We start from the raw sequence: 22,550 nt of genomic DNA, 5'->3' as shown, positions 1-22,550 counted from the left end.
CCCTATTTTATGGGGAGTTCAAGGCACCTGTAGTAATTGGGCTTGAAGGGCCCATTCTTGTTGAGCCCCAGATATTTGGCCTGTTCATCTGTCAGCTCGGTCAGGTGGGCATCAAAGGTGGGCAGGTGTAGGCTGGCCACATACTCATCTGGAACAAAAGATCACAAAAGACCTGGTATAAGCATTCTTGCCTCTTGTCTGGCTGTCCTCTCCAGCCTTAAAAAGTTGGAAGACACCTTCTAATTCTCGGAGGTGAATGAAAAATGCTTAACTTTTGCTCACTGGACCTCAATTCTAAGGAATGGTTGCTTGAGCTTAAGCCCAGTGCTTTCCAAAGTCATAACATTTCTTCCTTACAAGCTGTTTCAGCCTTGAACCTTTCCTTCTCCCCAGAAAAGTGAGAAATGAAAGAAGCAATAGGCCTTAGAGTCTAAAAGAAAGGATGGGACAGTGGGTGGACTCAAAAACAGGAAGCTCCAACTTTAGTTCTGCCTTGTACTTTATACTTTAGGTCACTCAGAAAAACTAACACTTGGGGAGCTCCGAAAGGAGTGACTGAGAAGGACACTACACCCTTAGTTCTTATGGGTTTCTATGTACATTCTCTTACCTGAATACATATTGCTTATTCAGAATTTTGAGTCATTTCCTATGTATTTGTTTGGTCTCCCTAACTTCATTATACATTCAGTTATGGACTGTTCTACTTTTTTATATTCTTCCAAGGTGTCTATTAAAGGGATAATATGTCAACTTCTCACAGTTGCTGTGCATCTAATGCTGAAGCAAAACAAAACCAGAAGCTGATTTATTCCCTGATCTTTGGCTTGGGAGTTTATAAACATACAGTATCAGTTCAGGTGTCTGAAGCAGGTTCGTTAAAAATTTAAGACAGTTTAATGTTTCTCCTATACGAAACGGCCACATAACTAAACTCTTAACAGAAGCTATTAAGAGTCTTTCCTTTGGCCTGAAGCAACAGGGTCAGAGTTAGAAGGTGTAGTATGAAAGTCTTCTTGGTCTGAGAAAAGTTTGGTAGGAGCTACTTAGCAGCCTAGAACTGGAGTAAGTCAGATGGCACAAGGTAGGAGATGATTCCTCTTTCTTGTGGGGGGAAGAGTTCTTTTTTTCCTTTGAGATTTTTTTCTTGTGTAATAGATACTTTGGGAAAATCCTTAAAATTCACAGGCAGGTAAACTAAATCACAGCAAAATGTCCTTACTTCATTAGGACAACCTATTTGGAAAACGTGATAAATCAACTGTGGATGAAATCTAAGAATCCTAGCTCCTACTTTACAAGATGAAGATATCTTTTTTCTATCCCTAAGAAATATAATGCCCCCAAACTTCCCTTAGCCTCTGACTCTGAACTACTTGGTAAGGACTGGGATAGAAGAACTCTTGCTTACCCATTTTCTTGGGCAACAGGTAGACATCCTGCTTATAGCGACCCTCAGGAGCATTGTAGAGTTCTATCAAGGCAAGAGCCTAGAAAAGCAGAGAAATGGATGCTGACGTGCCATTCACAGCAATCTACCCCATATCAAGTGAAACCCTGATGGGCTAATGACTCTTTCCAGCCCACTGCTTCCCCACTCTGGAGGCCTTACCTGAGTAGTTGCGGTGATCGAGAGCACAAATGTAGGCACTGTGGAGCAGCTTAGGTTTAGCAGACGGCCCTAGAAAGCAAAGGTTAACACACAAATGGGTTGGTTAGATGAAGTCTCTGGCTTTGAGGAGTGAGGGAAGAACACGACAGCCATTTTCCAAACACTTCCCAACTAACATGCTGGACAAAAGGCAGGTGTTCAGTCAGTGGAAATGAACTGATTGACATCTGAGTGAAATGTTAAGAAATTCTGATGAAGATAATAAGATAAAAGATCTCTGCGTTTATGTAAAAAGGAATAGAGATAGTCACATGATACTGAGGCTTATGCCAAAGGAGGGTATATTTCCCTTGAATTTTCTGCTTTCTACAACAGAATATCTTCCTTCTGAGGCATCGATATTCCTTCGAAAAACTGTCCTAAACAATGATCTGGTCAAATCCAAGGGCAACCTCTCCAGGTCGTGATGGGAGATATTTTTTGACTTAGGAAGCTGTGATGGTTTCTGTGCTTTTTCCTCAACCTGGTTCTCCTGAATTCAAGGGCAGTCATGTATTTCCAGTGGGTTATTCAGAGAGTTAGAATGACTAGAACCTTCCCCCCAATGCCATTCTTTCCTACTTTATTCCCTAGGAAGCTTGACCACGTTTTCTGCTCAACCGTTGTAGCCAAAAACAACTATGGTGCTAGCTTTTGTCACCAAATTACTAGATGGGACCTAGAAATAAGTCACCAGACAGTGGGCTGACTTTAAAGCAATTAGTGAATATTTAACAACCTGCCGATCCCCTCCCTGTACACACTCCTGTACATACTTTATAGATGCCCTAAAGTATTTGAGAAGGTGAGATAAGGTGAGAAAAAGTGAAGAGAATAGGAAGAAGACTCAAAAATAAATTTAAAGGCCTCTAGATGAAGACAGTATATGTTTTCATTTTCAGTTTCTTTAATTAAAAAAAAAGACTGAAAATCAAAACTCAAGGGAAGTATTATTGTCCCCCTTGTAATCTTGGTATCTTTCCCTGAAGAAGAGAAAGTGTTAAGGTAAAAACAGGGGGCATTGTTACAGCTGTCAGAAATCTAGGATAGGAAAGAGAAGCTGTCAAGAAAGGAAAAGTGGCCAAACATTGACATGGGAGTCTAAGTGGCCTGAAAGTCAAGAGTAAGGCTGAGCTAGAAGAAGCCAGGAAAGGGAAATATCAACCATACAACCAATACATAGTTGGGTATCTACTACACGTCTGGCTCAGTTTAGGGGAATGGACACTCAGAAACAGGGAATCTATTAGCAAAGACATGACCTTCTCAGAGTTTGCCTAAGATTATCTTAGTTACAGTCAGAAATATCTACTTTGTGCTTCCTGATTAAACCATCCCACAAATGACATTATCTCTTTATAAGCATCACTCAAAGTGGCAATGGTTCTATCCATTAATTCCTTCCACAGTAATAAGCCATTGTCTGACTCAACCTGTAGAGTGACAGAGAGACAGGATAATTGGTGAAAAGTGGGGAACCAAAATAGTTTCTTAATTGCTGAATGAAAAGACCTTTCACAAATAGATGTAAAATCCATTGGTAAAGTAGTTAAGCTTATTCTTAAGAGGAGTTGAAAGTATGAGAGAATATGAAGGGGAGGAGACATGGGTACTGCAGTCTCTCCTGTCAGGGGTGAACTTCTCCAGCCTCAGGTCTTACCTCTGCCAGCAACACTATCCTCTTGCCATCAGGCCATATTACATGGTCAACTTGGGATCTCACTCGCTCCCAGGTCAGTTCTGGTGTCCGAAGACTCGCCTGGAACACAACACAGCAAGCACACCATCAGCCATGCCAAGTCCCACTTTCTGGATGGAAACACGTGGAAGGGAGCCATTTCAGATAGCCAGTTGAAAGAAGCAACCAACATGCCAGATGGAGAATACCTGTCCTGGGTTGGTTAGGACTGTTCCATTTCAGGGAATTTAATCTTAGGCCCAGCCAGGGAGAGATCACTCAGGATGTCATTCCACAACATATACTGTGCGCCCACTCTCTGCTGAGCACAGTAAAAGGTGCTATGGGAAATACAAAAGAAACCAAAGACATGGTTTCTGCCTTCAAAAAGCTCATACTTTAGTTCGGGACACAAAACAATACATATGTGAGGGGATAAAAGCCTTTAATACTTATGAAGCAACATGCAAACAAGTGCAAATTAATACAGTGCAAACTGAATACATAAGTGCTGAAGAGACACAGAAAACAGGAGGGTCAGAGCTGAGTGAGATTAGTTAGAGAAGAATGAATGTCCTACACATAGCATGCCGGGGCCCAAGGTTCTGCTCTCATGTCCCAACATCCCAGGTTCCACCTTCTCAATGATGGTGGTTCACCCTAAAGTTACAGAAGCTTTGTGACCTAAGTGCAAATGTGAGGTAGCCTTTAGAGCAATGCTTAATGGTAGAGTAAAGCTCCCAATGGCTCACCCTCCTTCCATTTCTGTATATTGTATATTCCGAGAAGAGAAGAAATGTTAAGTTTATTAACAGCAGTAATCAAATAACAGTCACAGGGTTTAGACTTAAGGCAACAACTTCCTTCTTCCAAGAGGCAATGCCTAAAATAGAAAGGGAGTCTGTACTCTAAGACTACCCATTGGCTCAAGTTGGTAAAATTGAGAAGTTCTGCCAAATAGTAGTTATCAGACAAATAAAGAGAAACACTTCCGTTATATGACAATCATTTACTGGAGTACATACTGTATGCTAGGCATTATAGCAAAGAACACTATTATAGATAAGACTGTGGACTCCTCTACTAGACTGTGAGCTGTTTATTGACAGGGACTGTATCTTCTTTTCTTTACTAATCTAGTGGGAAAGAAAGACATATAATTATAATTAGATTCAGTATATTCAGGACTTTATTAATGGTCTGGACCATTTCTTTATTAGGTAGATGGGAAATATAAAATCTCTTCCGATGTCAAGTTTCATAAATTAGTTCAACCTTTCTAGAGGGCAATTTGGCAGTAGCTAACAAAATTTCATATGTACCTAATCTTTGACCAATCAAATTCACTTTTAGGGCTCTATCCTATAGAAATACTTGTTCAAGTTCAGAAATATAAGTGCCCACGAATGTTTAACCCAACATTATTTATAATAGCAAAAAATGTAAATCAACATGGGAATGGCTAAGTAAATCAGGATAATTCCATACAATGGAATATAATGTAATTCTCAAAAAAAAGAAATTAGTAGATCTGTATTTGTTAACATGAAAACCATACATTATTAAGTGAAAAAATCAAGTTGCAGAAATAATATGCTGTAACCTCAATTTTGTAAATTTTTTGCTTCTTACTTTATACGTATTTATGTTGCTTGAATTTTAAATTGAGGAAGTACTACTTTAAAATTAAGATTTTAAAAAGAAATTTTATAAATAAATTCTATAAATAGAGTTAAAAAGAATTTAAGCAAATAGGCCATTTGGGGACTTTAAGGATATACAGAGTAAATCCCTCAGCCTTTAGAAATATCACCATGGAGGACAATAACCATGTAGAGCCAAGAGATACTCTTTGGTAATACTAGTAATTTTTTTATTGAGATAATGGGACTTTAAGTATTTCAAGTTCTTAATGTTTCATACTCCCAATCTTCCATTGGACAAGCAATCTTGATGACTGGAACTAAAGAGCTGACACAATGATAACAAGAGTCTCTTGTCTTAGGAAATATTCCCTGGGAAAAAAGATGTGGTGGAATCAAGGAAAGGGAACTTCTTAGGAACATCATAAAAATGATCAGTGCTTAGTAGAGGCAATTTATTAAAGCACTGGGATGGCTATGATGCAAGCAAAAGACCTGAGGGTTTAAAATGGGGTTTGAAGAGCAACTTGGTTAAGTTATCCCCAGCACTGCCCATGCAGTTCCAATAAACTATTAAAGTCTATTTGGCATTTACACTCCTTGAGAGAAGTGTTTCCTAAGGCTAGAACAGTTTTACAAGAATTTCTCTTAAAGACATCCAATGTCTTTTCTGTGGATTTATAATCACTAAGCAATCTACCAGGAAAAAGGTCCCCTATGCCCACTCCCTTCCCAAACTAGGTGTACGTCCCACTGTAAAGCCAAGAACAGCTGTGGTTCTAGTCCTGCAAAGCACGGAGTCAGTAGCAAGTCTCAGGCTGTAATTCTCTGGCTGGCAAAAACTTTTTTTTTTAAATTTATTTACTTTATTTATTTATTACTTTTGGCTGCATTGGGTCTTTGTTGCTGCACTCAGGCTTCCTCTAGCTGTGGCGAGCGGGGTCTACTCTTCGTTGCGGTGCGCGGGCTTCTCAATGCAGTGGCTTCTCTTGTTGTGGAGCACGGGCTCTAGGCGCGCAGGCTCAGTAGTTGTGGCGCACAGGCTTAGCCACTCCGCGGCATGTGGGATCTTCCCGGACCCGGGCTCGAACCCATGTCCCCTGCATTGGCAGGTGGATTCTTAACCACTGCGCCACCAGTGTAGCCCAGGCTGGCAAAAACTTTTAAAGCATGTGCACATAATGGTTTAACCACCTGAACTGTGAAGCTTACAGTCACACAGGCTGTCTATGTGATATATACGGGTAAGCAGGTTTCTTTTCAAGAGAAAGGAAGTATGTGACAGAAAGACTTGGACAAAAGGCAGCTAAGAGCACATCCCTATCACAGGTCCCCTAAGTATTCATGGTATTATTTTTCAGAAAAAAATGCAGTTTTCTAAATGACCAATTCTTTCCATGAGCAATTGCTTCCTTAAAATGCAGCAGTCAACATCTCAAGGTTAGGTAAACTGTAAATTCCTCCACAAAAAAAGATCCTTACATTTTTGATCACTAAAAACTCGGGATAAAAATTTACCAAGTCATTTTCCTTCCCAGTTTTGCTGAGTTAACTTACAGTGATTCATCTCTTTTTATCACACTCTGCATCCAATCCATGTAGCAAAGCCCACTGGTCCTACCTTCACAATATATCACTTCTTATCACCTCCATTGTTTATCCATCTAATCCAAGCTACCTCCTTCTATTGCTGGAAATACTGAAAGAGTTTGCTATCGTCCCTATCACCACTCAAGCTCCAGAAGTGTTTTCTTCATACAACAGCCAAGGTTATTTTTTAAAACATATGTCAGATTTCATCAGTCACCCACTCAAAACCTTCCAATGGCTTCACCTGTATGCAGAATAAAATCTAAAGTCCATACCATGGCCTACGAAGCTGTACATAACCCACTACCTCCTTGCTGTCTCTTATCCTCATCCCCTTGCCCATTCTGTTCCTGCCACAATGGCACCTTTTCTGTTCCTCAAACACATCAAGCATGTTTCTACCTCATGGTCTTGACTCACCATTCTCTCTGAATAGAATGGTCATTCAAGTTTTTGTTCAAATGTTATCTCCTCAAAGACACCTTCTTTGATCACCCTAATTAAATAGCAACCTCAATGTCCTCATCTTTCTGTTTTACTTCAGTATTAGGCACTAACTGAAAATAACTGTCTATTTTTTTTTTGGCTGTGTTGGGTCTTCGTTGCTGCGCGCGGGCTTTCTCTAGTTGCAGCGAGTGGGGGCTACTCTTCATTGCGGTGTGCGGGCTTCTCATTGTGGTGGCTTCTCTTGTTGCAGGGCATGGGCTCTAGGCGCATGGGCTTCAGCAGTTGTGGCGCAAGGGCTCAGTAGTTGTGGCTCGCGGGCTCTAGAGTGCAGGCTCAGTAGTTGTGGCACACGGGCTTAGTTGCTCCGTGGCATGTGGGATCCTCCCAGACCAGGGCTTGAACCCATGTCCCCTGCATTGGCAGGCAGATTCTTTTTTTTTTTTTTTTTTTTGCGGTACACGGGCCTCTCACTGCTGTGGCTCTCCCATTGCAGAGCACAGGCTCCGGACGCGCAGGCTCAGCGGCCATGGCTCACACGCCCAGCCGCTCCGCAGGCATGTGGGATCTTCCCGGACCGGGGCCGAACCCGCGTCCCCTGCATCGGCAGGCAGACTCTCAACCACTGCACCACGAGGGAAGCCCTGGCAGGCAGATTCTTAACAACTGTGTCACCAGGGAAGTCCATAACTGTCTATTTAGTAATTGTTTCCCACAGTAGAATATAAGCTCCAGGAAAGCAGGCATATTGTTCACTGTTATTTCTTCAGCCAATTAGTACTTAGCACAGAGCAGAGTGAGTACTCAACACAAATTTGCTAAGTAGTGAATGAACATTCTGGAATCAATGTTTAGTTGAGTTTGCTATTTCCTTAAATTTCACTTTGCATGCCCTGTGACACTACATTGAAAGTTGCATAATTAAACTTTTCCAAAGTCATTCTGAACATCTCCCTTTCTGGATCACTTAGTTTAGTCATATACTTTCTGCTAAGAAGAGCACGAAGACAGTTGAAAGATGGCTCTTGGCTAGTGGCAGTGGCAGATACTGGGGCTACCTAGCAATACCTGCAAAAGGTCTAGTCTCAATGCAGCAGCCAGGGTGACACTTCTAAAATAAAAAATCATCCTTTTAAAACAGAAGGCATAAATCCTACAGCGGCTCCATATTCCTCTCAGAACACAATCAGGAGCTCTTACAATGGCCTCTGAGGTCTTATAAGATGTGGCTAATTACCTCTCTGACCTCATTTTCCACTCTTCCCTGCCCCATGCTTTTTTTTTTTTTTTTTTTGCAGTACGCGGGCCTCTCACTGCTGTGGCCTCTCCCATTGCGGAGCACAGGCTCCGGACGCGCAGGCTCAGCGGCCATGGCTCACGGGCCTAGCCGCCCCGCGGCATGTGGGATCTTCCCGGACTGGGGCATGAACCCGTGTCCCCTGCATTGGCAGGCGGACTCTCAACCACTGCGCCACCAGGGAAGGCCGCCCCATGCTCTTCTGCTCTAGTCATACTGGCCTCATTGTTGATCCTCAAACAGACTAGGCAACTCGCGCATTGGGGCATTAGCTCTGGCTGTTCCCTCATCGTGAAATGTCCTTCACCTAAAAGTCAACATGGTTAATTCCTTCAGATATGCTCAACCATCACCTTATTAATGAGGCTTATACCTTGATCCCTCTATCTAAAATTACAACCCAGCACTCTTGATTTCCCCTTACCATGCTCTGCTTTTTCTTTTTTCTACGGTGCTTTCACCTTCTAACATACTATAAATTTTACTTATTATGTCTATTGTCCTTTTTCTCATAAAATATAAGTTCCATGAGGGTAGGAATCTTTGCCTGTTTTGTGCACTGATCCCAAGCATATAGAGCAGGACCTGGCATATAGCAATCACACAATAAATATTTATGATTGAAGGTAAAGAGTCTCCTGGCCTTTATCCTGAGAGATTACTTATATCTGGGCTGCCTTTGGAGAAGAGATTACCACCACAATTTGAAAGTAATCTAAAAAGCATGAGGAGATCATAGTATAACATACAGAAAAACAGGGAATTCCCTGGTAGTCCAGTGTTAGGACTCGGCGATTTCACTGCCTGAGCCTGAGCCCAGGTTCAATCCCTGGTCAGGTCAGGGAACTAAGATCCTGCAAACTGTGAAGCACGGCCAAAAAATAAAACAAAAAACCAAACTAAAAAACTAAAAAAACAAACAAAAACATACAGAAAAACAAAAACAAAAAAACTGGACTTGAAGTCAAAAAACCTGAATTTTGTGCTTCAATTTCATTTTTGAACCAACGGCTATGACTGAACAATGTACTTAAGCTTTTATTTTCCCAACTGAAAATCAGGAATAAGAATACTGCCTTGTGGGGTGGTCAAGAGGATGAAATGAGATAAAGTAAAAATATAAAAATTACATGACTGCATTGAAATTATCTTTATTTTAGAGCTTCTTGAGGGTTTAGAATGGAAATTCCTTCCCTGTTCGCTTACTCAGAAGATTTCACTTCAGCGCTCAGAGCATAACCACTTCCCTTTAAGATTTTTCCATCTGGGGGCTCTACAAGCAGATCAATCCAGAAAAGGACAATCATAGGCTAGATAGTTTTAGAAATATTGATACCTTTGACCATTTAGTAAACGGGCAGTATGGCACAAAAGTGAAACTTAACCAAAAAACCAAACCAAACAAAAAAAAAACAAAAAACCCCTCAAAACAGCAACAACAAAAAATCCCTCAAAAACACGAACTAAATAAATTACTCATTATAAGCAAAATATCATGGTAAGACAGAGTAATGGAGCCATGCCACTCCAAAACCTCAAGGGTAGAAACAGGTTTTGGTAGGTTGTTTTCCCAGCTATTTTTAATAACAGAAGAATAGAGCACAGAGTTAAAAAGAGAAACCATTTAAAATAGATATCCCACAGGCTCTCAGTATATCAACTGATCCTTACCTGGCAATGCTGAAGCTCAATCAGAGCAGCCCTCAGTGGAGATGAAAGCATGCTTTGCTTGAGCCATTTACTCAGAGAGAAATACAGTTGTGTCAGAAAAATGCCATAAAAACTTAAAACCAGAGTGAAAGTCACACTGAGAGATACTTTGGTAAGTCTGAAAAGAAATAAATAACACTTCTATTAACTATTACTTGGGCACCTTAGTAGGATCAAATGTTCTGTTGGATCAGAAAATTTTAGGTGACTATAATAAAACTAGAGAACCACAGCTATAGGTTTTCCAGGTTTGAGGAACACATGCTACTGAATTGATTGTGACATCTATAGATCCAATACTACAGTTTGGAAAATATGTTAAGGGGAGACCTAGCCCCATAAAAGAGGGAGAGAAAAGGGAAACCACCATATTTGACAGACACAGTCAATCTTAAGCAGTGCTCTCATCCCAGCCCATAGATTTCCCTCCCTTGACTTGTTTCCCTGGACCAACCTACTAATCTCACCTTTATGGCAAAATCAAATCTCTCCAAAATACTGACTAGCATACTGACTCACATTTATTGTATCTTTTTTGTAGTTTTGAGTTTACCCAGCTCTTAATCCTAATCATAAAGATAAAATGGCTTACAGTACAAGTAGGTATCAAGCTTAGGTGGAAAAAAACCAATCATTTGAAATGATTAAGTTGAGATAAAGAAGCTTTGTAGAATCCATACGCACAAGCCATAAGGCTAGTGAGTGAACAGACTATGAACAGCTCTACCAGTACAGTCATGTTTACGATGGCTGGTGACCCTGCTCTTTCTTCTTCTAGTTTATGTTTCTTGGGAAGGAGAGAGAAAAAAAAAACAAAACCCAATGATGAGTCACTTGAACTTACCACGTCAATCTCCGTGTTGGAATGTCCCATGTTACAAACGATGCAGCTATTCTTCATACGGTCTAAGTGCTCTCTGGTTACCACATTCTTGTTACCTTAAAAACAGAAGAGATAGCCACATGAAAAGGAATGAAGTTGGACCTCTTCCTCACACCACATGTAAACTTAACTTAAAATGGATCAGAGACCTAAATATGAGAGCTAAAACTATAAAACTCATAGCAAAGCATAGGAATAAATCTTTGTGACCTGGGTTAGGCAATGGTTTCTTAGATAACACCTAAAGCACAAGCAACCAAAGAAAAAATAAACTGGACTACACTGAAATTAAAAACTTTTGTGCTTCAAATGATACCACTAAGAAAGTGAACAGACAACCTACACAATGGGACAAAATAACTGTAAATCATAAATCTGATAAAAATTCTTACAACTCAATAATAAAATTTATAAAGAACTCTTACAAATCAATAATAAAAAGACAGCTCATTTTAAAAATGAGTAAAGGATCTGAATAGACATTCTTAAAAGAAGATGTACAAAAGATGTGCCAACACACATGAAAAGATGCTCAACGTCATTAGGGAAAGGCAAATCAAAACCACAGTGACACACTATTTCACACATACTAGGATAGCTATAATCCAAAAATCAGACAATAACAAGTGTTGACAAGGATGTGGAGAAACTGCAATTCTCATACATTGTTGGCAGGATTGTAAAATAATGTAGTTACTCTGGAAAAGTTTGGCATTTTCTCAAAATGTTAAAAGTAGTTATCATATGATCCAGCAATTCCACTTATAGGTATATACCCAAGAGAACTGAAGACATGTCCACAGAAAAACTTGTACACAATGTTCATAGCAGCATTATTCATAATAGCCAAAAAGTAAAAACAACCCAAGTGTCTATCAACTGATGAATGGATATCACTGAAATGTGATATAACCTTAAAATGGAATATTATTCAGCAATCAAAAGGAATGAAATACTGATACACACTACAACATACATGAACCCTGAAAATATTATGCTAGGTAAAAAAAGTCACAAAAGACCACATATTGTATGATTCTGTTTATATGAAATATCTGAAATAGGCAAATCTATAGAGACAGAGAATTTAATGGTAGCCTAGGGCTGCAGAAAACTGAAGGGTAGAAAAAAGAGTGAGTGCTAATGGTATAAGATTTATTTTGGGGATGATGAAAATGTTCTGGAATTTGATAACGGGATGTTGTACAACTTTAGTAAAAATCACTGAACTGTATGCTTTATTTTATAAAGATTTTTTTGGATGTGGACCATTTTTAAAGTCTTTATTGAATTTGTTACAATATTGCTTCTGTTTTATCCTCTTTTTTTTGGCCCCAAGGCATGTGGGATCTTAGCTTCCCCAACCAGGGATCGAACCCGTCCCTTCTGCATTGGAAAGTGAAGTGTTAACCACTGGACCACCAGGGAAGTCCCTGAACTGTATACTTTTTTATTTTTATTTTTTTGAATTTTATTTTATTTTTTTATACAGCAGGTTCTTATTAGTTATCTATATATATTAGTGTATATATGTCAATCCCAATCTCCCAATTCATTACACCACCACCATCCCCCCACCCCCCACCACTTTCCTCCCTTGGTGTCCATACGTTTGTTCTCTACATCTGTGTCTCTGTTTCTGCCTTGCAAACTGGTTCATCTGTACCATTTTTCTAGGTTCCACATACATGCATTAATATACGATATTTGTTTTTCTCTTTCTGACTTACTTCACTCTGTATGACACTCTCTAGATCCATCCACGTCTCAATAAATGACTCAATTTCATTCCTTATTATGGCTGAGTAATATTCCACAACTTTTTTATCCATTCGTCTGTCGATAGCTATTTACGTTGTTTCCATGACCTGGCTATTGTAAATAGTGCTGCAATGAACATTGGGGTGCATGTGCCTTTTTAAATTATAGTTTTCTCTGGGTATATGCCCAGGAGTGGGATTGCTGGGTCATATGGTAATTCTATTTTTAGTTTTTTAAGGAACCTCCATACTGTTCTCCATAGTGGCTGTATCAATTTACATTCCCACCCACAGTGCAAGAGGGTTCCCTTTTCTCCACACGCTCTCCAGCATTTGTTGTTTGTAGATTTTCTGATGATGCCCATTCTAACTGGTGTGAGGTGATACCTCACTGTAGTTTTGATTTGCATTTCTCTAATAATTAGTGATGTTGAGCAGCTTTTCGTGTGCTTCTTGGCTATCTGTATGTCTTCTTTGGAGAAATGTCTATTTAGGTCTTCTGCCCATTTTTTGATTGGGTTTTTTTTGTGTGTGTGTTATGTGGGCCTCTCACTGTTGTGGCCTTTCCTGTTGCGGAGCACAGGCTCCGGACGCGCAGGCTCAGCGGCCATAGCTCACAGGCCTAGCCACTCAGCGGCATGTGGGATCTTCCCGGACCGGGGCATGAACCCGTGTCCCCTGCATCGGCAGGCGGACTCTCAACCACTGCGCCACTAGGGAAGCCCAGGGTTGTTTGTTTTTTTAATATTGAGCTGCATAAGCTGTTTATATATTTTGAAGATTAATCCTTTGTCTGTTGAATCGTTTGCAAATATCTTCTCCCATTCTCAGGGTTGTCTTTTTGTCTTGTTTTAGTTTCCTTTGCTTTGCAAAAGATTTTAAGTTTCATTAGGTCCCATTTGCTTATTTTTGGTTTTATTTCCATTACTCTAGGAGGTGGATCAAAAAAGATCTTGCTGTGACTTATGTCAAAGGGTGTTCTTCCTATGTTTTCCTCTAAGAGTTTTATAGTGTCCAGTCTTACATTTAGGTCTCTGATCCATTTTGAGCTTATTTTTGTGTATGGTGTTGGGAGTGTTCTAATTTCATTCTTTTACACGTAGCTGTCCAGTTTTCCCAACACCACTTATTGAAGAGACTGTCTTTTCTTCCATTGTATATCCTTGCCTCCTTTGTCAAAGATTAGTTGACCATAGGTGCATGGGTTTATCTCTGGGCTTTCTATCCTGTTCCGTTGATCTATATTTCTGTTTTTCTATTTTCTGTTTTTACCATATTGTCTTGATTACTGTAGCTTTGTAGTATAGTCTGAAGTCAGGGAGTCTGATTCCTCCAGCTCCATTTCTTTCCCTCAAGACTGCTTTGGCTATTCGGGGTCTTTTGTGTCTCCATACAAATTTTAAGATTTTTTGTTCTGGTTCTGTAAAAAATGCCACTGGTAATTTGATAGGGATTGCATTGAATCTGTAGATTGCTTTGGGTAGTGTGGTCATTTACACAATTTTGATTCTACCAATCCAAGAACATGGTATATCTCTCCATCTGTTTGTGTCATCTTTGATTTCTTTCATGAGTGTCTTATAGTTTTCTGAGTGCAGGTCTTTTACCTCCTTAGGTAGGTTTATTCCTAGGTATTTTATTCTTTTTGTTGCAGTGGTGAATGGGATTGTTTCCTTAATTTGTCTTTCTGATCTTTCGTCGTTAATGTATAGGAATGCAAGAGATTTCTGTGCATTAATTTTGTATCCCGCAACTTTACCAAATTCATTGATTAGCTCTAGTAGATTTCTGGTGGCATCTTTAGGATTCTCTATGTATAGTATCATGTCATCTGCAAACAGTGACAGTTTTACTTCTTCTTTTCCAATTTGTATTCCTTTCATTTCTTTTTCTTCTCTGATTGCTGTGGCTAGGACTTCCAAAACTATGTTGAATAATAGTGGTGAGAGTGGACATCCTCGTCTTGTTCCTGATCTTAGAGAAAATGCTTTCAGTTTTTCACCATTGAGAATGTTGTTTGCTGTGGGTTTGTCGTATATGGCCTTTATTATGTTGAGGTTGGTTCCCTCTATGCCCACTTTCCGGAGAATTATTATCATAAATGGGTGTTGAATTTTGTCAAAAGCTTTTTCTGCATCTATTGAAATGATCATATGGTTTTTATTCTTCAGTTTGTTAATATGGTGTATCACATTGATTGATTTGCATATATTGAAGAACCCTTGCATCCCTGGGATAAATCCCACTTGATCATGGTGTATGACCCTTTTAATGTGTTGTTGGATTCTGTTTGCTAGTATTTTGTTGAGGATTTTTGCATCTATATTCATCAGTGATATTGGTCTGTAATTTTCTTTTTTTGTGGTATCTTTGTCTGGTTTTGGTATCAGGGTGACGGTGGCCTCATAGAATGAGTTTGGGAGTATTCCTTCCTCCGCAATTTTTGGAAGAGTTTGAGAAGGATGGGTGTTAGCTCTTCTCTAAATGTTTGATAGAATTCACCTGTGAAGCCATCTGGTCCTGGACTTTTGTTTGTTGGAAGATTTTTAATCACAGTTTCAATTTCATTACTTGTGATTGGTCTGTTCATATTTTCTATTTCTTCCTGGTTCAGTCTTGGAAGGTTATACCTTTCTAAGAATTTGTCCATTTCTTCCAAGTTGTCCATTTTATTGGCATAGAGTTGCTTGTAGTAGTCTCTTAGGATGCTTTGTATTTCTGAGGTGTCTGTTGTAACTTCTTTTTCATTTCTAATTTTATTGATTTGAGTCCTCTCTCTCTTTTTCTTGATGAGTCTGGCTAATGGTTTATCAATTTTGTTTATCTTCTCAAAGAACCAGCTTTTAGTTTTATTGATCTTTGCTATTGTTTTCTTTGATTCTATTTCATTTATTTCTGCTCTGATCTTTATGATTTCTTCTACTAACTTTGGGTTTTGTTTCTTCTTCTTTCCCTAGTTCCTTTAGGTGTAACTTACATTGTTTATTTGAGATTTTTCTTGTTTCTTGAGGTAGGCTTGTATTGTTATAAATTTCCCTCTTAGAACTGCTTTTGCTGCATCCCATAGGTTTTGGATTGTCATGTTTTCATTGTCATTTGTCTCTAGGTATTTTTTTGATTTCCTCTTTGATTTCTTAAGTGATCTCTTGGTTATTTAGTAACATATTGTTTAGCCTCCATGTGTTTGTGTTTTTTACATTTTTTTCCCTGTAACTGATTTCTAATCTCATAGTGTTGTGGTCAGAAAAGATGCTTGAAATGATTTCAATTTTCTTAAGTTTACTGAGGCTTGATTTGTGACCCAGGATGTGATCTATTCTGGAGAATGTTCCATGCACACTTGAGAAGAAAGTGTAATCTGCTGTTTTTGGATGGAATGTCCTATAAATATCAATTAAATCTAGCTGGTCTATTGTGTTTCCTTATTAATTTTCTTAACACACTTAAAGCTTGTGTTTCCTTATTAATTTCCTTAACACACTTAAAGCTTGTGTTTCCTTATTAATTTTCTGTTTGGATGATCTGTCCATTGGTGTAAGTGAGGTGTTAAAGTCTCCCATTATTATTGTGTTACTGTCAATTTCCTCTTTTAAAGCTGTTAGCAGTTGCCTTATGTACTGAGGTGCTCCTATGTTGGGTGCATATATAATTGTTATATCTTCTTCTTGGATTGATCCCTTGATCATTATGTTGTGTCCTTCCCTGTCTCTTGTAACAGTCTTTATTTTAAAAGTCTATTTTATCTGATAAAAGCATTGCTACTCCAGCTTTCTTTCTTTTTTTTTTTTTGGTACACGGGCCTCTGACTGTTGTGTCCTCTCCCATTGTGGAGCACAGGCTCTGGACGCACAGGCTCAGCGGCCATGGCTCACGGGCCCAGCTGCTCTGAGGCCTGTGGGATCCTCCCGCACTGGGGCACGAACCTGTGTCCCCTGCAACGGCAGGCAGACTCTCAACCACTGCGCCATCAGGGAAGCCCCCAGCTTTCTTTTGATTTCCATTTGCAAGGAATATCTTTTTCCAATCCCTCACTTTCAGTCTGTATGTGTCCCTAGGTCTGAAGTGGGTCTCCTGTAGACAGCATATATATGGGTCTTGTTTTTGTATCCATTCAGCAAGCCTGTGTCTTTTGGTTGAAGCATTTAATCCATTCACGTTTAAGGTAATTATTGATTTGCATGTTCCTATTACTGTTTTCTAAATTGTTATGGATTTGTTTTTGTAGGCCCTTTTCTTCTCTTGTGTTTCCCACTTAGAGAAGTTCCTTCAGCATTCGTTGTAGAGCTGGTTTGGTGGTGCTGAATTCTCTTAGCTTTTGCCTGTCTGTAAAGCTTTTGATTTCTCTGTTGAATCTGAATGAGATCCTTGCTGGGTAGAGTAATCTTGGTTGTAGATTCTTCCCTTTCATCACTTTAAATATATCATGCCACTCCCTTCTGGCTTGTAGAGTTTCTGCTGAGAGATCGCTGTTAACCTTATGGGAGTTCCCTTGTATGTTATTTTTCGTTTTTCCCTTTCAATAATTTTTCTTTGTCTTTAATTTTTGTCAATTTGAGTACTATGTGTCTCGGCATGTTTCTCCTTGGGTTTATCCTGCCTGGGACTCTCTGTGCTTCCTGGACTTGGGTGGCTATTTCCTTTCCCATGTTAGGGAAGTTTTCGACTATAATCTCTTCAAATATTTTCTTGGGTCCTTTCTCTCTTCTCCTTCTGGAACCCCTATAATGCGAATGTTGTTGTGTTTAATGTTGTCCCAAAGGTCTCTTAGGCTGTCTTCATTTCTTTTCATTCTTTTTTCTTTATTCTCTTCCATGACAGTGAATTCCACCATTCTGTCTTCCAGGTCACTTATCTGTTCTTCTGCCTCAGTTATTCTGCTATTGATTCCTTCTAGTGTATTTTTCATTTCAGTTATTGTATTGTTCATCTCTGTTTGTTTGTTCTTTAATTCTGCTAGGTGTTTGTTCTTTAATTCTTCTAGGTCTTTGTTAAACATTTCTTGCATCTTCTCGATCTTTGCCTCCATTCTTTTTCTGAGGTCATCTTCACTGGATCATCTGGATCTTCTTCATCATCTTCATTATCATTATTCTGAATTCTTTTTCCGGAAGGTTGCCTATCTCCATTTCATTTAGTTGTTTTTCTGGGGTTTTATCTTGTTCCTTCATCTGGTAGAAAGTCCTCTGCCTTTTCATTTTGTCTGTCTTTCTGTGAATGTGGTTTTCCTTCCACAGGCTGCAGAACTGTATGAACTGTATACTTTAAAAGAGTGACTTTTACAGTATGTAAATTACATCTCAATAAAAAAATTAGATTGTCTTGGTTGTATAACCTTGTGAATTTGCTAGAAAACATTGAATTATACACTTAAAATGGGTAAAATGTATATGGTAAGTGAATTATATCTCAGTAAAGGTACTTACAAAAAAAGAGATCAAAGGATTGATGTGAAAAAGAACAGTTTCTTTTTTCTTTTTTTAAAAATAAATTTATTTATTTATTTTTGGCTGTGTTGGGTCTTCGTTGCTGTGGGCAGGCTTTCTCTAGTTGCGGCAAGCAGGGGCTACTCCTCGTTGTGGCGTGCGGGCTTCTCATTGCGGTGGCTTCTTTTGTTGCAGAGCACAGGCTCTAGGGCACACAGGCTTCAGTAGCTGTGGCACATGGGCTCAACAGTTGTGGCTCGTGGGCCCTAGAGCGCAGGCTCAGTAGTTGTGGCGCACGGGGTTAGTTGCTCCATGGCATGTGGGATCTTCCTGGACCAGGGATCGAACCCACGTCCCTTGCATTGGCGGGCAGATTCTTAACCACTGTGCCACCAGGGAAGCCCTAAGAACAATTTCTTATGGTTCTTCTTTGCCCCCAGCTCTCCCTGAGACTACAAATAATAGTTTTATTCTTAAATATTCTGATTTTCCTCCTTTAAAATAGAATTATAAAATAAACCCAATATTCCAATGGCTTATGGTTCTAACATAAAGATAAAATATCTCAGTCCAAGGAAGGTAGACATATCTGCATATTCCTCTCTAAAACTCAAAATCTACATCTTTGGGAATTAACACAACTACCTTTTCCACTTTCTCTAACTAGGAAGAATTTTGCTCTAGGCTTGCTTTAATTACAGAGACTAGAGAGAAATACACATCACTTTTGGAAGTAAAATTTTCAAAACTGTACAAATTTAAGATCTAGCTTCCCAAATAAAACTCACTGGTAGCCATCTCCTAGGTAGCTGAGGATGAATGGAGATATGGAACAGTTAAAAAGACTAGAGAGAAACTTTCCTCTAGGGATGACCTAATGGTATACTTTTGGTCAGAGTTCTAAAGAGGTAGGAAGAATGTGAAAGATTGGTTTTGTGGACTACTCTCTCTGGCTTTTAGAGTTTGGTTTTGTTCAGAACATTTCTAGTCATTTTTCACTTGTTCCATGAAAGTGTTCCCAAGTGCCACCCCATTTTATGTGTCATAATCATACCTGTACAGGTAATAACAATATCCACTTGTCGGATGACCTCATTTAATTTCACCAGTCGAAATCCATCCATACTGTAGAAATAAAGCATGATCAATTAACCTAAAAAAGCAGCTGGGAAGCCTTCTGCTACACAACCTCAAAAGCTATTACCCAAGTTGCTTTGGTACCTACATCACTTTTTGGTACAGCTGGACTATTCTTAGTGAAAAATTCAAACTCTTTCCTTAGTTCATACAGGACAGAAATAAAAGGTTCTTTCTATCACTGGGACCTAATTCTTCCTGATAATAGGGAGGCAGGGTTAACCATGAAATCCCAATCAAGTTTCTAGAAAGTGCCATTTTACCTGAACCTACTACCCCAATGAAATTGCTCTCCCCAAGATAATCAGTGATCTCCTGAATGCCAAAAACAATTTTTTTCTTAGACTCGAATATTACTTGATATCCTCTGCTACATTAAACATTATTTGCATTCTTAAGGCTCTATACTCTTGGAGTCCATGATACTGTTTTCTCACTTTTTGATTGCTCCTTCTCGATCTCACTCAATCTTTAAATGTTGGTACTCTGTAGGGTATTCTTTTCTCTATTCTTTCGGCACTTATCCATTCCTTTCCCTTGGCTACAAATGATGCCTCACAGGTGGCTGATTTGCACATTAACATCCAAAGCTTCAGAGCCATAGATCAAATTATCTACTGGATAGCTCCTCCTCATGTCCCACAAGGACCTCAAACTTATTGTGCTTGAAAATAGACTCATTATCTTACCCACACCACCAATTCTGTTTCTCTTCTTCTATATTTTCTATCTTAATCAACAGCATTACTGTTCACCCAGCTCTACGAGTCAAATAAACTAGAATGTCCTAGCCTACTGCCTCTCCCTAATTAAAATTGTCACCACATCTGGTTGAGTCTTTTTCCTTAATTCCTTAAAATCTTAATTCTTAATCTATCCCCTCTTTTCTATACGTGCAGGCCTGATGTTCAGGTCTTATTATTTCTTGCTGTAGTAGCCCCTGGCCCCATCTCATCGCCTCTAGGTTTATGTCTCTCTAATTCATTTTGCAGAGTGATTTCCTGAAATGCCATCTGGCTCATGTCACTTCCTTGCTTAAAATACTTTGGTGACATTGTCTGGTATCAGGATAAGACCCAAATACTTATGTTGATATATGATTATACTGACATATGATTCCTACTCAGGTATTACCACTCCCCCAAATTTATCCTATCGGGCAGCTCCATTAAAACACTTCCAGCTTCTTTAATATAAACATGCCGTGCTCTCTCCTTCCTAGGTGACCTTGCATATGTTGCCTGTACCTGGAACATACTTCCAAACTAAGAAGTCACTTAAATAAGTTTTAAGACTCAGCTCCATTGACACCTCTTTCTACCCTCACCGCCCTGCTCTTTAGTTAGATATTCCTCCTTTGTGCTCCTACAGAAGCATGTGCTGTTTATCTCTATCACAGCACTTACTATACTGCACAGAGGTTATTTGTCTGTGTGCTTCTAAAAGCAGGGACCTTGTCTCATTCATCTACTCATCTTTCATCCTCAGCACAGAGCACAGTACCTAACACAGAATAAGTGATCAGTTCATGTCTATAAGATAGTTTCAGTCAGTACCTCAGTCAATATTAAAACACATTCAGGTTTCTCTAATGAACCCTGAAAAAGTGCTAGAATGGTGATAGTTCCCTTCGTGTGCTGGAGCCCTGACTCAGGCAAAGCCAACAACTCTGTTGGGGAAAACTGTGTGTTGATGGCTACGGTGTGTGGGGAGTCGTAGGACAGAGGAAAATGGTTATGGAAACATCTTTATGCCATGCCTCATCTATGCTGGGTGCCTTCCTCTGGAGGGTTAATGGTAAAGATTGGATGGGTTATTCAAGGCTACAGGCATGGGGACTTTGCAGTAGTTTTCAGGGACAGTGGTATTTTATCCTGCTGAGGGTGGCAAGAGACAATTTTAATAATAGCTACCACTTAGTGAGGCATTTATTATGTGACAGCACCTCTATACTTTACATAATTATATATTTATTATATAATGTATAATAATTATATCATTATTTTCTGAACTTTCACAATTGAAGTAGATAAGATTACCCACATTTTTAGATGGGAAAGGAACTATTTTTTTTTTAAACTTCTAATTTTGGAATCATTTCATACTTAGGAATAGTACAAACAACTCCTATATACCCTTCAGTAAGAGTTAGTAGAGTTTATCCTTCATTTAGATTTGTCTGATATTTCCTCCTGATTACATTAGGTTATGCATTTTGGGGAGGAATGTGGCAGAAGCGCTCTTTTCATTGCATCACTTCAGAAAGGATCTGATGCCAGCCTATTTCTTTTTTGATCATTGTTTTCAAAGGGAGAAGGATGGCATGTGAAGCTGATAAGGGGCTACTTGCTCTCTGGTTCAAGGCGTCCCCTGTTACTATTTCCACAGGAGTTCTAAACTGTAGCTTCTGCCAGCCTCTGCTCTCTCAGAGCAGAGCTCCTAGATCTTTGAAAGACAGGTGCTTACAGTTAATAGCAGCCTCTCAGGATCTGGGCAGCTTCTCAGGATCTAGGCCCCTCTAAGATGAAATGTGGCATTAACTAGGCCATTCTTTGGAGGCAGTTAGAAGATAATACATTAGACAGTGGTGAGAGGAAAAAGCAAATCTCCTTTTGCATGCTTACCAGGCTTGAAGAGCACAGATGGGGTCAATCTCAGTTACATACACAATGGAGCCCATAGCTTTTAAGGCAGCACAGCACCCCTTCCCCACCTGATGAGAGCAGAAAGTACACATAATAAGGAAAGTCACAAAGAAAACAGTTTCTCAAAGCTTCTGGTAAAGTGTACCCCCGTTTCCGCCACCAAAAGGAATTTCACTGAATAGATTTACGCTTACGGAAAAATCAGAAAAAAAAATAAAATGAATGCAGTTCATAAACAAACTCCTAAACCCTGCTTAGCACATGCATGTGCATAAGAACACCCACACTCACGATTTATAATCAAAACACAAGCTAAAAGAACATCACAAACAGTGCAGTGGAACAGTCAGAAAATCAACTTAAAGAAAAAATAGCAAAAATGCAATGGGAAAAAGAAAGATTGTACTTTAACCAGAGGGCCTCTGAAGTTACTTTTGTCCCACTTAAAGTGGTAAATGAATGTACTTTTATGTCCATACAAGTGAAAAATTCTAGTATATTTCAGCAAAATACATTTTAAACACCTAATAATTGAAAGGTTAAACCTTACCTCTCCATAGCCACAGACTACCACCTGCTTCCCACCAAACATCATGTCTGTTGTTCTTTTAAGTCTATGGGGGAAAAAAAAATTAAATCAGAAAAATCTCTTGTTTCTTGCTTGAGATTAGATTGAACCCCTTTGTTTT

At 39.3% G+C, this 22,550-nt stretch overlaps 1 protein-coding gene across 4 annotated transcripts in view; it reads right to left on the bottom strand.

Moving 5' to 3' along the window:
• The window catches only part of AHCYL2 (adenosylhomocysteinase like 2), a 171,655-nt gene that overhangs the window by 3,317 nt on the left and 145,788 nt on the right, over window positions 1–22,550 (bottom strand). For 3 of the 4 annotated variants that reach the window (XM_060020869.1, XM_060020870.1, XM_060020871.1), the window contains exons 9-16: window positions 22,412–22,475; window positions 21,841–21,929; window positions 19,134–19,204; window positions 10,858–10,952; window positions 3,312–3,410; window positions 1,613–1,681; window positions 1,412–1,490; window positions 28–148 (exon numbers count right to left, since the gene is read on the bottom strand). In XM_060020869.1, coding sequence (XP_059876852.1) covers window positions 28–148; window positions 1,412–1,490; window positions 1,613–1,681; window positions 3,312–3,410; window positions 10,858–10,952; window positions 19,134–19,204; window positions 21,841–21,929; window positions 22,412–22,475 — 687 coding nt within the window. Of the gene's footprint in view, window positions 1–2; window positions 149–1,411; window positions 1,491–1,612; window positions 1,682–3,311; window positions 3,411–10,857; window positions 10,953–19,133; window positions 19,205–21,840; window positions 21,930–22,411; window positions 22,476–22,550 lie in introns of those variants that run through there. The other variant, XM_060020868.1, reaches the window with a different exon arrangement.

The sequence above is a fragment of the Delphinus delphis genome, chromosome 9, assembly GCF_949987515.2.
Source record: "Delphinus delphis chromosome 9, mDelDel1.2, whole genome shotgun sequence".
NCBI lineage: Eukaryota > Metazoa > Chordata > Mammalia > Artiodactyla > Delphinidae > Delphinus > Delphinus delphis.
Note: the sequence above shows the minus strand (reverse complement) of the source record. Positions and strands in the feature narration are given on the sequence as shown.